This window comes from Aspergillus vadensis, assembly GCF_003184925.1.
Source record: "Aspergillus vadensis CBS 113365 unplaced genomic scaffold BO88scaffold_1, whole genome shotgun sequence".
NCBI lineage: Eukaryota > Fungi > Ascomycota > Eurotiomycetes > Eurotiales > Aspergillaceae > Aspergillus > Aspergillus vadensis.
This window is the reverse complement of record NW_020292039.1, coordinates 1,962,791-1,974,695: the sequence shown is the minus strand read 5'-3', so window position 1 is coordinate 1,974,695 and position 11,905 is coordinate 1,962,791. Positions and strand designations below refer to the sequence as shown.

The following is an 11,905-nucleotide window of genomic DNA, read 5'->3' as shown; positions in this document are numbered from 1 at the left end:
TAGACCGCAGCTCAATTGGAACATCAAAGTTAAAGTTAACGCCAAGGTAGTGGTTCTACACTGTCCATACTTAGTAAATTGAAGTGGATCTGGCGATACTTAGGGAGAACTACTATAGCCTCTGATCGGTCAAAAAAGCGTCATCCAGGTGCATTAGCGCCAACTTTGAATCTTGAAAAATGGAAAACGAAAAATACAGCCCTATGAAGGTACTTAACAGTGTTACAGTTGCGGAAGATATTGTGGAGAGGAAAATTAAAGACTTGGGATGAGTTGGTACTAAGATGAAACGCGTGTGTTTATACATCAAAGTCTCGAAAGTACATGCATGTTAAACTAATACTGATGACATTGCTGTTTCACCTCGGTAAAAATATATATCTTCATCTCCCTACTGAATACCATTCTCCCTTTCCCTTTCCTCCCTTAGAATTCCCACGATGTCATTAAATCTGGACGCTTCATATCAAGTCAGCATCTCCAGCTTGCTCCTTAATAACCTTCCCAGTGCACCATCATCTTTTGCCATATCAGCAAGGCTGATTGCTTTCTCGGCCCATCGTCGGCAATCCGCATCCGCAGCAGCGAGGTAGTAATCCACCGCTCGATTGAATGCTACGGTTGATAGCCATCGTATCTCATCTTCGGGATAGCCCGGTAGTGACAGATTGCCATTGTTCCCGGCTTTGGCATCTTTTTCTTGAACTAATATGAGAGACTGATCGAGAATCGACTCTGCGATCTGGTACTCTGCTGCGTCGAGGGAGAGTTGGAACAGGCAGCGATTGTAGCGGGGAAGGGCTGGGATGATGAAGGTTGACTTGTCTAGGAAGGGGGATGGCGAGGTGTGCAGGGTTCGGAGCAGAGTCTGCCATGCGTTGCGTTGGATAATCAGCTTGCGCGCATATATATTTGGGCATTTAGCAGCAAAGGGGGTGTGAAAACCTGGCTGAAATTAAGGGCTGATAAGTGTATGCATACCTTGGCTGCTTGTACTCTGGCTTTTAGGTGACCTTCAGAGCGGAGAATACCGTCTAGGAATACTGAGCTGAGTTTCTCGTCTAAGAATGGACTAGCTTCTTCGATGATTGTGCAGACACCGGTCCAGTTGTTCAAGAAGATAGATGCCTCGAGATCGAGGGCAAGGGTAATACGGTGCTGGAAGAGCCATTTTTCGAATCGAGCATTAGTGCTGTGTTCGACCCTTTGGCTCTTGAACAGCTCTCGAAAGTGTGTACCAATTCTGTGGATAGCGCTGTAGTGCTTTTGCTGGATGCTACATTAGATCCTATGTAGAAGAGCTCTGGCTGAAAGCGAACCTTCTCATCGACGCTAATTTCTTTGCGGGCTTCTACAACGACCCTAGCTATCTTGAGTGAGTCGCATAAGAGATAGTGTTCTGATGGAACAATGTGCTCTGTTGAATCCGTTTTTTGACATGTATCGGCGAACTATGCTATATTAGATGAAACCGATACGCTTCGGAAGGCTTATACTTGCTTTAATAGATATGTCTAGTAGATGCATGACAGGCTCCAGATCGGTCGATCTGAATACTTTGAAAGCAATGCTATAACTAGCCTTGGCAAACCATGCAAGCTCTTCAACAGAAAATACGCGGTTGTCCGGTGCTCCGCGACTTGCCATGACCAATCCTGGCTAGTCAGTCAACAGCTGCCAGGCTCCTGCGTGAGACTTACCTTGATTCATCAATGTCTGAATCTTGTTCAGTAATGTTTCGTTTTCCCATCCGAAGTTCTCGAATTCGGTAGAAAGAAGTTGAAGAGCAGGCATATTTTGAGGTCAGCACGAGCATCTCATAATAGAAGACTAGCCATACCGTAACAGTTTTCCGACATGGCATCCCTCTGCGCCAGAACACTTCGCGGACTTAAGAAGTTGCTCAAGGCTCTCCAGCCCCTGCTGAGTCTTCCCAAGCTTGAAGGCTTCTACTACACATGACAAAAGGTAAGGAGTGGCTTCTGCGTCCTCAAGGAGCGACTCGAGATATATGTTTGCTATTCTGTGTTAGATTAGATGTCTATTAGAGCGCTTGAGGTTTACTTACATGCGATAGGCTCGCTGCTCTGCAGGCTTCGTGTGTACATAAGGTACAGTGTTGAAGGACATGATCTGCATTCTTCGGGCATTCGATTGAATATATTAATCGCTTGTGAGGCATTCGGATCATGTGCAGTACATCTGAGGAACTGTCTGCTCAATGTTAATTCTTCTTCTGGGACAGATCTATTAGGCGTCAGCTAGCTACCTAAAGAGCTTAGCCTTATTTGCAGCAGAAACTTGAAACAGTGGCTCTTCTAACAAACAGAGACACCATTTGCCTGCTATTAGTTTGTCGTCATTCGAGATCGCATCATTGACCTGTTTCCAGATGAGCTATATCTCAATGAGCCCTACTATAGTAGCTGGAGCTATGATAAAGGCTAACGTACGATGAGTGTTGCTTCCGTTGCCGCTTCACTCAAGGGCTGTTTATAATGCCTGCTTAAGCTGGCAATTGTCTCCTGGAATACTTCGAAGCTAGTATTTGCACATTTCTTTGAATGCATCAATCCATGTACGAATGTTATAAACACTTTCTCGAGCGAAGTTTCGTTATTTGGGAGAAGAATGACCTGTTCGAGCAGTTGCTTGAGCATCATAATGGAGACCTCTGGGCTAATTTAGTGTTAGATGAGTACACGAATTTGATCGATACACTCACGATGTACCAGGCAGCTTCTGTATATAATACATGATGCTACTCGCAACTTTTAGTACTGGACCGCATACACGGGTCATACTGGACCATTTACATTGTGAGGTGTGAATCTTTGAGTTCAGGCGATTCAATGGTACTTTGTAGCACTGTCAACCCTTATGTTAGTCAAGAAGGTAGGGCATCCACAGAATATAATCCAGTGACCTTGCAAAAAGACGTTTTCATTTAGTTCTTCCTTGCCCAGCAACTCAAGTTGGATGACCAGAACAGGGAACATTCCACTGTAATGCTGTTCGACATTAGCCAATATCTAATAACTGGACTTCATGGTTTACAATTTTCAGTGCATCCAGGGCTTTAGCAAGAAAGCCATTGGACTCTTTGGTATCAAGACGAAGACCGGCACGAACTGTCCTGCATGAGATATTTGCCATGATCATCAATCAGGAGCAACCTACCAGAAGCATGCAGTATCATCAGCTCTTTATCCTTTATTGACAAGACCGGTGACTGGTCCATATGCCTTGTGAGCTCACATGCCCTCAACGCCCTTTCCAACCACTTCACAGAGACATCATATTGCTTGCGTGAAAGCGCACAGCTACCGATCTTATAGCATATGTCCATGACGCGTTCTTGACCCCTGCCATTGTCTGATACTGGTATCTTTGAAAACAGGTGTTCTGCGATGTCGAGTCTCCCTTGTAGCCATGCCTACATAGATCTAACAGTCAGCCTGATGTAATTTGTGGACGGCTAGACCATACCAAGTAGACACGAAGCATGTAGTACTCTATGGTATACTGTTGAAGCTTTGAGCCCTCAATGCCACTTTCGGATTTCTCAAGCTTATCCATCCGCACAGCTGCAATTTCAATAATCCTCTGGCTTAAATCGAGACAGCCGTTATCTATAGCGAATATTTAGAGCTATGTCCATGGAGATAATGGAGAAAGTAATAAGCGTTTAATCTTACCTATGCACGTCGATGCCATGCTAAAGGCTGTCTCTAAGGCCCTGTTGCTTCCTGGGCGATGTTAACTGTCCTTTACACATACAATAGTTAGTGGGTTATACTTACCCGTGCCTCGATATGGTGCGGCATACTCCAACATCGCGTAAGCGAATGCCTTCACTATACCGTACTCAGTGGAAGTCCCTGCGTTGCTGAGAGACATGATAGTACCTTTGCACACGAGGACAACTTCTTCTTTTCTGTCTCTATAGATAGTCATGAGCTGTATGCAAGTATTCCATAACTTTGTTCCTTCTTGGTCAAACCGGCGCCGAGTCGAGGACGAGGGACTCGCTATCAGCAAAGGAAAATCATTCAGTTGCTGGTTCAGTTGAGCCACAGATTTGACGTCTAAACCTAGATGACGCTTCTTTTGGTCGATAGCGAGCTGATAGGTTAGGTCAGCTGCGAAGTCTGTTGCTTCGTTCTTAGTAGATGAGGCAATAAGAGGTATGGAACGACAGGCAGAAAAGGTGCTTCACCTAGAATGACGTCCATTTCTGCTTTTGAGCTGCGATGTGCCGTTACTTTAGTCGTTGTTCTAATGGCTTAAAGAACAGGATTGTAGTCCTGCGGATACTTGGCCGACACCCAAAGCGAAGTACGGAATGACACCTGACCAATCTAGTCCATTTTGGGTTCACGTTATAAGGCCACAATCTACCTTCCCCTGAAAATAAATCACGCCTTGAAGATGTTATGGTACATTTTGATGGTCGTATAAATCAATGACAGAAGGGTATGAAGGGAACAATATCGCGAAGCTCCTCCATTGGGAGGACTAGTAAGCACCAAGAAAGAAGACAGTAACTAGGCGTCAGCCCACGCGAGCATTTGCTAGGCAACAATAAAGAAATGCGAGGGAAATAACTCCAGGGCTTATTTGGCCTTTCGCTGTGACGGCAGAAAATTCCCAATAATGAGTGATGGGCTAGAACAACAGCAGTTAGCACCGAGCCATCGCATCGTCTGATGATGTCACTCACATGTTATGGGTATCTCTTCGGATTGTAAATGAGAAGCAACAGGGGATTCCATCTCCAGGGGAGTTGGAATTGGGGTTTTTCAGGGTGCAGCTTGTGAGCATGGCTTTTTGCGTGTTGTCAAAAGCAATAGCTCCGAACTTCTCCCAGTAGCTCACTAGCTGGTCTTCCACGATGATCTCGTGGATTGCAAGCTTTCCCTGAATATGACAATCATATTAGATATCGACCACAGAGAGTTATGTCTGCAGAAATCACTTACGTCTCGGAGAGTCTCAATCGGTACGCCGATTAACTCTGCCATTTCTTTATTGCCACGGAATATTTCACCCGTTCGTCTCCAGCAACAAGCAGGAATAGCCATACTGGCGAAAACTCGATCATATTCCATCAGGCTTCGTTCAAACCACATCTCCACGAGGATGAGTTCAATGTCGGTCAGGCTCTGCATTCGCTCGCGAAACTTCGGCCGAAATTTATCTAATTGTCGGAGGATCTTCTGCCGCGAGGCTTGTTGCAAGTGTCGCTCCATATATTGATTCAGCCTGGCATAACCCTTCACATAGTTGAATGGGCGAAGGAGTCCCGCGTCATATTTCGCTTTAAGAAGCTTGTTCATCCGCTCCTCCGGCGGGTCGGACCCTGATGGATCTGCTGCGGTCATGTAATAGGTCTCTCTCGCCTTGTCATTGCTCACTGCAGGGGTAGGCCCTTGTAAAGGTTCGCCCTGCGCCTGTTGATTAGGTTGGGGTTGCGCAGGTTGAGACTGCTGAAGAAGGGTTTGACTCGAGTTTCCCAGAGTCGCCATAGAATTGAGTAATGACGGATCCGAGTAAATGCCCTGCAGCTCATCATTCTGGAACACTCCGCCATCATCCAAAAGGCTATTGCTCAGAAAGTCACCAAGGAGGTTGTACTCATTAGTGACCTCTGGTGCATTGAACATGTATGAAGGGTGAAACGTGTGCATGTCCTGGAATTGGCTTTGTCCACCAAGCCATTCGTTGTACCCAATCACTTACTGAAGTCAATATGATGCACTAGACGAATTAATAGGTAGGACTCACTTTGCTGTTGAGCATTAAGACCCTGGCCAGAAGAAGCCATGTTGCTAGGCTGCTGCACAGAAGTTACAGAAGCGGTTGGTAGGCCGATGGACCCGTCGGGTAGCATTTGCTGACCTGCAGCTTCTGGGCCATCGACGTTTCTGGGCATTTGGACACCGGAATACTCATTATTAGAAGAGCCCTCGTCATCGGCAGCCGAATGATCGTTTTCACTCCGCGACCGTTTTGAAGGTTCCCGAGGTTCGTCGTGGCAAAGGTGGCCAATATTCCGTTTTATGCATCGCGTGCAGGGTCGCTCCTACATTTCCCGCAAAGCAATAACCGTCAGCAACTAGATTTCCGAAGGGTAATTGCACTCCATGTTTCACAGAAATGCGCTGGAGGGTAGAGCTCAGACGGGTCGTACCGAGTCGCAAGTCATATGCTGTGCCACGCGAGCGAGTGCCTTTCAGTTAGCAAATTACTCCTCTAGGCGTAGAGCCCAACAAGTATCAAGGGCGATGTTTGTTCGGGTTGATTGAAGTGAGGGGCGAAGAAGGTAATCTTGTTTGAGGGGAAAGACTTTACCGATCGCCGACAGTAAACGCATGCTGCAAACGTGGCACTCTAATTAGCAACGTGGTCGAAACAACAGGGGAAAAAAGCTGAGTCGCTGCCTTGATCCTTGTAGGATGCATAGCAAATAGCGCCATACCATGATTGACTTTGCGACGTTTTTTGGGACTTGGGTGAGCCCCCGCGGCAGCACCCTCAGTCTTGAGGGACGGTGTATTCTGCGAGTTGTCTTTCGCACCAGCATCTGCCCCAGTCTGTTCCTCCTCTGTCACATCCGATTTTCTCTCCGCTGTCCCATTGCTGGTTTGTTGATCGGGGCCTGGACCCGTTGACGCCGCACTTTTCTCCGTCATTGATCGCTAGCCGCAAGGTGTTGCGCAGGGTTTGGTTCGCCGTTAACACTGTTGCTGTCGATTGAAACACAAACGGGGAGCAAAATGGCCGTCTGCAGACATTCGACTGGGCGTGAATGGACCGGACAAGCAGAGGGCGAAGGTATCGGGCTGATCTGTAACGTGAAAATGTGAGGGCACGCGCGATGCGATCGGCTCATCGAAGTTCCCCGCTGGTGCGGGACTTGGATCTTTCATTTCCCGGGCCCCTCCGCATTGGGGTCGGCAGCGGCGAACCCGGTTAGTAGCCTCGGAAAAGCATATGAGCGGCTAACCCATGTGCGACACTATCCCTCACGGCGCGAAGCAGAGCAGCCAATATCAGTTGTTCAAGCGAAAAAGTAAATATAAATTAAACAGAACCCTCGTTTTCTGACTTTAACATATAGGACGACTATCTGTTATTGAAAATAGTTACAAGGTTTCTACCTCGGTTAACTTGCATCTAGCATATGCAGCCACATGCTCTTACACTGAGCGGTTGTGCAGAGTGGGCAGTAGAGTTATTAAATTTCTTTCCAAAATCAGACGTTGTATTAAGTACTTTGGGGTGGCTAAAGACCCGTGAATGATGCCTCATTAGCATTACTAGCCACAAGCTTCTTATAAAGCCCACTAAACTTCTTTGCCTGTAGTTAACTTGTGGGGGTCCGCTGTCAATATCTTGTTAAACTCCACTGGGACCTAGAGGAGTCCCAGAGTCTGAGTCTTGACAGGAAGCGAGGTAGAACGCGATGAGGCTTAGCTTGTCCTGAACAGGAGGACCAGTTCTCCGAGGCGCGGGAATTCGTTTAGCCCCATATATCACTGGTGTCGCGTGAGGGATATATACACACTGGATGCGGTAGACCTTCCAGGTAGCGTCAAACTGGCTCGCGGATGCCTTGGTCGACCGTAGGATGTTAAATCCCGTCCTGCGGATGACTCGTCTTCCAAGATGTCTTGAAGACTGGCATGAGGCTTGCATCTTCGAGTACGCGCTCCAGACGGCGTACAAATTGTAACGGCACAATCGTTTTGAACATGCCATTGATACAGGTATTTGTGGATTCAGTCTTCGGGCATAAAAGTTAGACTTAGTGCTGCATGCGACCTGCCAATTGCGTCTTTCAAACCGGCAACGGGTGCGGTATTGTTTTGCATTGACTTCAGATGCCCAGTCAGTTGTTTCAAGATATTCGAGACTTCTGGGTCATTTTCAAGCTAAATGCGGTATGTCAGCAACAGATATCAAGCACGGGTACAGAGGTGAAAACGCACCTCGTCGAACATCGTTTGGGTTTCTTTCCCTCCCGCAAGGGTAAATTCGGTCTGCTTCTGGTTATATTCGTCAGGCAAGCTGTTGACCTGCCGCAGAACAGGGTGCTCCTAGAAAAGGTCAGCGTCAGCGTAATTCCCTTAACTTACTCGCGTCAAGGCCACACTTACGTTCTTCGATTGCCTCTTCCTCTCCGCTTCTGCTCGCTTCGCATTCCTCTCCATCTCCTGCAGTTGCTTTTTCTCTCTTTCGAGCAGAGCTTCTTCCTTTTCGACTTCAGCCTTCAAGAGATCAATACTATCAGTCACTGTGGCTAAAGTAGCCTCCAAGGAACACTGCAAACATGTGTCAGCCATATCTTCAATGGAGGTTTATCGAGCGTTACTTACATGCTCCTTAAGCGCTGCCTCGTACTCAAAGACAGAGTCTTTCGTAACTGGAGGAAATGGCATGCGCGGAAGCCGCTTTCCCAGACTGTAGCCATAGATGATTACAGGTCAGTATAATCATTTCTCAGGAGACAGAAGACCAGGAACTATACTTTTTCACAACAGCTTGAACAGCAGCCTGTGCTTCGATGCGTTTGCCCTCGTTCTGCTGTCTTACAATAACTGGACGCTCCAGGGCCCGAAACATATCGCGCACCCTGTCTTGAACCGGCTCCGGAAGTGTGGACCACTTTGATTTGATGGTCCTTTCGGAGACCTGCCGGACCTGGGGCTTCAAGTAGGCATAAGGCTTATTGCGCGCCTCACTCCTTTGCTCGGGTCCATTGCTGGAACGCTTCCGCTTGGGAGGCATTTTTGACCTGTAAATTATCCTATAGGTGAGGGAATAATCTGGATTATATAGCTTTGATCACTTTTGATGTAGTTACACCCACATGCCCAGACGGAACCCGGACGTAGCGTCATCATAATAAACGCGCCGTTGGCCCGTTGCTGAGAAGATCACATGACCACACTGGGTATTCCGGGTTGCGCTAAGCCCCTTGGAGCTGGTGGGGCCACCCCCGCGAGTTAGTAGCTCTGCCCCTGACGGTGGTGGGTTATCGCTGCTATCTACGGAGTATATATCTATCTATCTACTACGGAGAACTACTGTATGTTGCGGCATCTGTTGAAGGTCCTCTACAGTTACCGTGTACATGGGAAAGAAGCAACTGTCATCGCATCTTGTACATGTATATCAATTTTACGCGATTCACATTACATCCTTGTGGCTGGATTTACAATCGTGAAGACTAATGATCCTTGCTTGAATCAATGATTGGGAAGCAACGAAGGCAGAGCACCAATGGAGAACGAGAAGAACTCGCGGGAGAGCTTATACTCCCGGCAGAATGCATGCATCAAACTAGATACTATGTGGTATTTAGAGAATTAAACCATTATCGCCAATCCAAGTGGGTATTATGGGGTGACATGTAATAGGCCGGGATTATTAATGTGACTGCAACCAGGTGCGTCGGCACATCAAACCCTGGTCGATGTAGAAATCAAGACGGGCGGCCGTAAAAGCAAACGCCTGCATAACCGTTTGAACAATGCGCATCCTTCCAGAAGATCGCTGAACTGCTCCAATGTACAAATGGGTGAAGATCAGCCCATGCTTTCGATAGAATAAGAGAGATGATCATGGTCGCATAATTGAGGTGACTACCGAGGCATCACCAAGCCATTCATGGCCTTCAACTCCGCTAGCTGTGCTTTGAGGATGTCATTGCCGCGCAATACTTCTTCCAACCAGTCAGCCGCCTGCGTGAGCATTGCGCTTTTGCTAAAGCCGCCGCCTTTTAGGCCAGGAACAAGGGTGCATAGATCATCGAACCCTTGTCTGATCAAGTTTCTTCGCTTTTGCTCCGAAAGGATATGGTTGCTTCTCTTTTGTTCTTCGGTCAGGTTCTCTCGTGCGGGCTTTGGACCCTGGGAAAGCCTTGATTTCCGAACGGCGTCATGTGACATTCGTCTTGATGACGAAGCCTTGGACTTTTTCGATCGTGGCCGCGAGCTTTCCTCGTCCGAGTTATCGTCTTCTTCCTCCTTGACCAAAACTCTTTGCTTCTTCTTAGGTTGGGAAAGATCTTCCATGCTGTCCTTGAACTCTCTGCGCAAGTTGCTGAGTTGTCCAGCCGCATCTGTATCAGTCCATGTTGCATCATAATTTCCGGTGATGCGCACGGGGCTCGGCGCTCGAGTGTTTGCGGCACTGCTTTGTGCTTCGAAGCATGCCAAGTGACCGAGCAACTCTTTTGTGCGCTGCTCTTCATCTGGTTGATCCGGCGGTGCAATGTATCCTTGATCCACAAAACTTTCATCCGAGCCCCAATGCAGTGGACGAACCTTGGCGGTCTGCTGTTGCTCCGGCGATATCGGTTCACGGACATCGAAGAGCATCTCTGAGGTATGGTACCCATGGGGTAACCGAGGACGGGATGAGCTGTTGGGTTGTTTCAAGGGCACATGGCTGGGTTGCGGTTGAAATTTGCCATGAGTGGACATTCTGAGGCTGTTGAAATCTATGTCAGGGGATGGGTATGAATGTGATCCTAAGTTGGTATTGAAATCGGCCCCGTGTATCCCATTATGGTATAGCATGGAAGCAGCCGCGAATATATCTGAGTTGGCACTCAGGTTCCCCGGCATTACGTCCATGAGCGGTTTGTCTATGCTGCGATGAGAGAGGGAGGGTTGTGATGAGAGAGAGGTCGTGGACCCTTCGAAAGTCGGGGGGAGGAGCTCGTCTGAGAAGTCGAAGTTGGCGGTGCCAAATGGCTTATTTGATTGACTCTGCAGCCAAAAATCACTGGAGAGCTGATTGGAGTTCATCGTAGTAAAGAAGTTATCCAGCATCAATGATTCATCTTGATCCAAGAGTGCCGGCCCGGGAGGTGGCGCAGGAGCAGGTTCAAATGGGGTATCTGTAGGGGAGAGAAAAGAATCTAAAGCCCCTCCACATTAGACAGGACGTGGCAGCAGCGAAGGAATACACTTACAGCCAAAGGGGCCAGGCTGCGGAGTATTCTGGCCTTTATGTGTCCCCGACCTGTTTGGATCCATGGCGATGATGGTGGATGGGGGCGAGAGAAGGCAAGTATGTGATATCGCAAAGAAACTCGACTAGCATGTGCTAGTCTTGAATGAGAGCGGCGCCGAAAGACAGTGCCAACATGCCTTGACCGGCAAAGCGGATGCAGGAAAAGAGAATAAACCCTTTCAGGAATGCGATGACAATGTGGTGTCAAAGAGTTCCAGTGATACCAATCACCGGAAAATTGGAAGCTAGCTAGCTATAGGGGGCGGTGGTCGCGGAGGGGAGTATCAATGATCGAGGGTGCTGGGGAAGTACGGGCGAATGTCTGGAGGTCTAGGATACGAAACACCGTCAACAAGACCAAATTCACCTGACGGAAAAGGCATCCCCCACATTGAAAATGACAGATAGACGGGAGGGTTGACGGCAGAATCCGGGGATAATGGACGGTGGAGAGAGTAACCGTAGATAGACAGATCGATCGTAGCATTCAGACAGTCAGTCACTACTACACGAGTTGCTTCTCGTCGCTGGGAATCCGTCGGCCTTTTCAAGGCAATCACATGCAAAATCTGGCGCTCCGGCAGAGGTCGCGTGACGTAAACCAATTACCATTGATACCCCCAATTGCCAGCCACGCAGCAGGGCCAATTTGTGTAATTATGGTTTCCAGACGGTATGAATCGGACCAATTTCCCAGTCCGGGGAGACTCGACCTTATCCGGCCCGATCGATTCCCATTTCTGGTGCCCATCCAATCTATCCATCCACCTATCCACATCTCCATTCATCCACCATGTACACTCACTCTCTGTCTGTCTGCTTTTTTTGTTCCCTTCCTGCTGACAGGAATCCTTTTCCTTGATCATCCCTTGACCAA

At 48.0% G+C, this 11,905-nt stretch overlaps 6 protein-coding genes across 6 annotated transcripts; all 6 read right to left on the bottom strand.

The window, feature by feature from the left end:
* Positions 1-466: 466 nt before the first annotated feature.
* On the bottom strand, positions 467-1,794 carry BO88DRAFT_329364 (uncharacterized protein; the record flags this gene model as incomplete). The annotated part of the gene is made up of 5 exons (XM_025702596.1): positions 467-868; positions 982-1,269; positions 1,320-1,451; positions 1,531-1,655; positions 1,701-1,794. 5 exons carry the CDS (start codon positions 1,792-1,794, stop codon positions 467-469), a joined length of 1,041 nt encoding a protein of 346 aa, XP_025568497.1.
* A 560-nt stretch (positions 1,795-2,354) lies between these two features.
* Positions 2,355-2,922, bottom strand: BO88DRAFT_20256 (uncharacterized protein). The gene is made up of 3 exons (XM_025701871.1): positions 2,817-2,922; positions 2,726-2,761; positions 2,355-2,679 (listed from the first exon to the last, which is right to left on the bottom strand). Exons 2-3 carry the CDS (start codon positions 2,755-2,757, stop codon positions 2,445-2,447), a joined length of 267 nt encoding a protein of 88 aa, XP_025568496.1. The 5' UTR covers positions 2,758-2,761; positions 2,817-2,922; the 3' UTR covers positions 2,355-2,444.
* BO88DRAFT_328850 (uncharacterized protein) lies at positions 2,850-4,256 on the bottom strand (the record flags this gene model as incomplete). The annotated part of the gene is made up of 8 exons (XM_025702577.1): positions 2,850-3,011; positions 3,058-3,131; positions 3,259-3,436; positions 3,490-3,632; positions 3,699-3,745; positions 3,800-3,857; positions 3,909-4,157; positions 4,220-4,256. Coding segments are annotated over 8 exons (948 nt in total), but the record flags the coding sequence as incomplete, so codon positions are not given.
* A 32-nt stretch (positions 4,257-4,288) lies between these two features.
* On the bottom strand, positions 4,289-6,885 carry acuM (gluconeogenesis transcription factor RDS2). The gene is made up of 7 exons (XM_025704435.1): positions 6,482-6,885; positions 6,355-6,377; positions 6,194-6,211; positions 5,767-6,085; positions 4,983-5,737; positions 4,724-4,920; positions 4,289-4,668 (listed from the first exon to the last, which is right to left on the bottom strand). The coding sequence occupies exons 1-7, from the start codon at positions 6,693-6,695 to the stop codon at positions 4,617-4,619; spliced, it is 1,578 nt and encodes a 525-aa protein (XP_025568494.1). The 5' UTR covers positions 6,696-6,885; the 3' UTR covers positions 4,289-4,616.
* Positions 6,886-7,784: 899 nt separating this feature from the next.
* BO88DRAFT_410037 (uncharacterized protein) lies at positions 7,785-8,793 on the bottom strand (the record flags this gene model as incomplete). The annotated part of the gene is made up of 5 exons (XM_025707987.1): positions 7,785-7,937; positions 7,995-8,102; positions 8,163-8,327; positions 8,382-8,466; positions 8,534-8,793. 5 exons carry the CDS (start codon positions 8,791-8,793, stop codon positions 7,785-7,787), a joined length of 771 nt encoding a protein of 256 aa, XP_025568493.1.
* Positions 8,794-9,250: 457 nt separating this feature from the next.
* On the bottom strand, positions 9,251-11,530 carry BO88DRAFT_400382 (basic helix-loop-helix domain-containing protein). Its single transcript, XM_025705555.1, has 2 exons — positions 10,988-11,530; positions 9,251-10,933 (listed from the first exon to the last, which is right to left on the bottom strand). Exons 1-2 carry the CDS (start codon positions 11,049-11,051, stop codon positions 9,651-9,653), a joined length of 1,347 nt encoding a protein of 448 aa, XP_025568492.1. The 5' UTR covers positions 11,052-11,530; the 3' UTR covers positions 9,251-9,650.
* Between the last annotated feature and the right edge of the window lie 375 nt (positions 11,531-11,905).

Excerpts from the sequence above, each read along its gene's own strand:
- BO88DRAFT_20256 (XM_025701871.1), bottom strand. The coding sequence starts at position 2,757 with ATGTATTATATACAGAAGCTGCCTGGTACATC. Across the intron at positions 2,680-2,725 it reads CAGAAGCTGCCTGGTACATC|CCCAGAGGTCTCCATTATGA; the intron begins GTGAGTGTATCG and ends ACACTAAATTAG.
- BO88DRAFT_400382 (XM_025705555.1), bottom strand. The coding sequence starts at position 11,051 with ATGGATCCAAACAGGTCGGGGACACATAAAGGCCAGAATACTCCGCAG. Across the intron at positions 10,934-10,987 it reads GCAGCCTGGCCCCTTTGGCT|ATTCTTTTCTCTCCCCTACA; the intron begins GTAAGTGTATTC and ends GAGGGGCTTTAG.
- acuM (XM_025704435.1), bottom strand. The coding sequence starts at position 6,695 with ATGACGGAGAAAAGTGCGGCGTCAACGGGTCCAGGCCCCGATCAACAA. Across the intron at positions 4,921-4,982 it reads CGATTGAGACTCTCCGAGAC|GGAAAGCTTGCAATCCACGA; the intron begins GTAAGTGATTTC and ends TGTCATATTCAG. Across the intron at positions 4,669-4,723 it reads CGAAGAGATACCCATAACAT|CCCATCACTCATTATTGGGA; the intron begins GTGAGTGACATC and ends CTGTTGTTCTAG.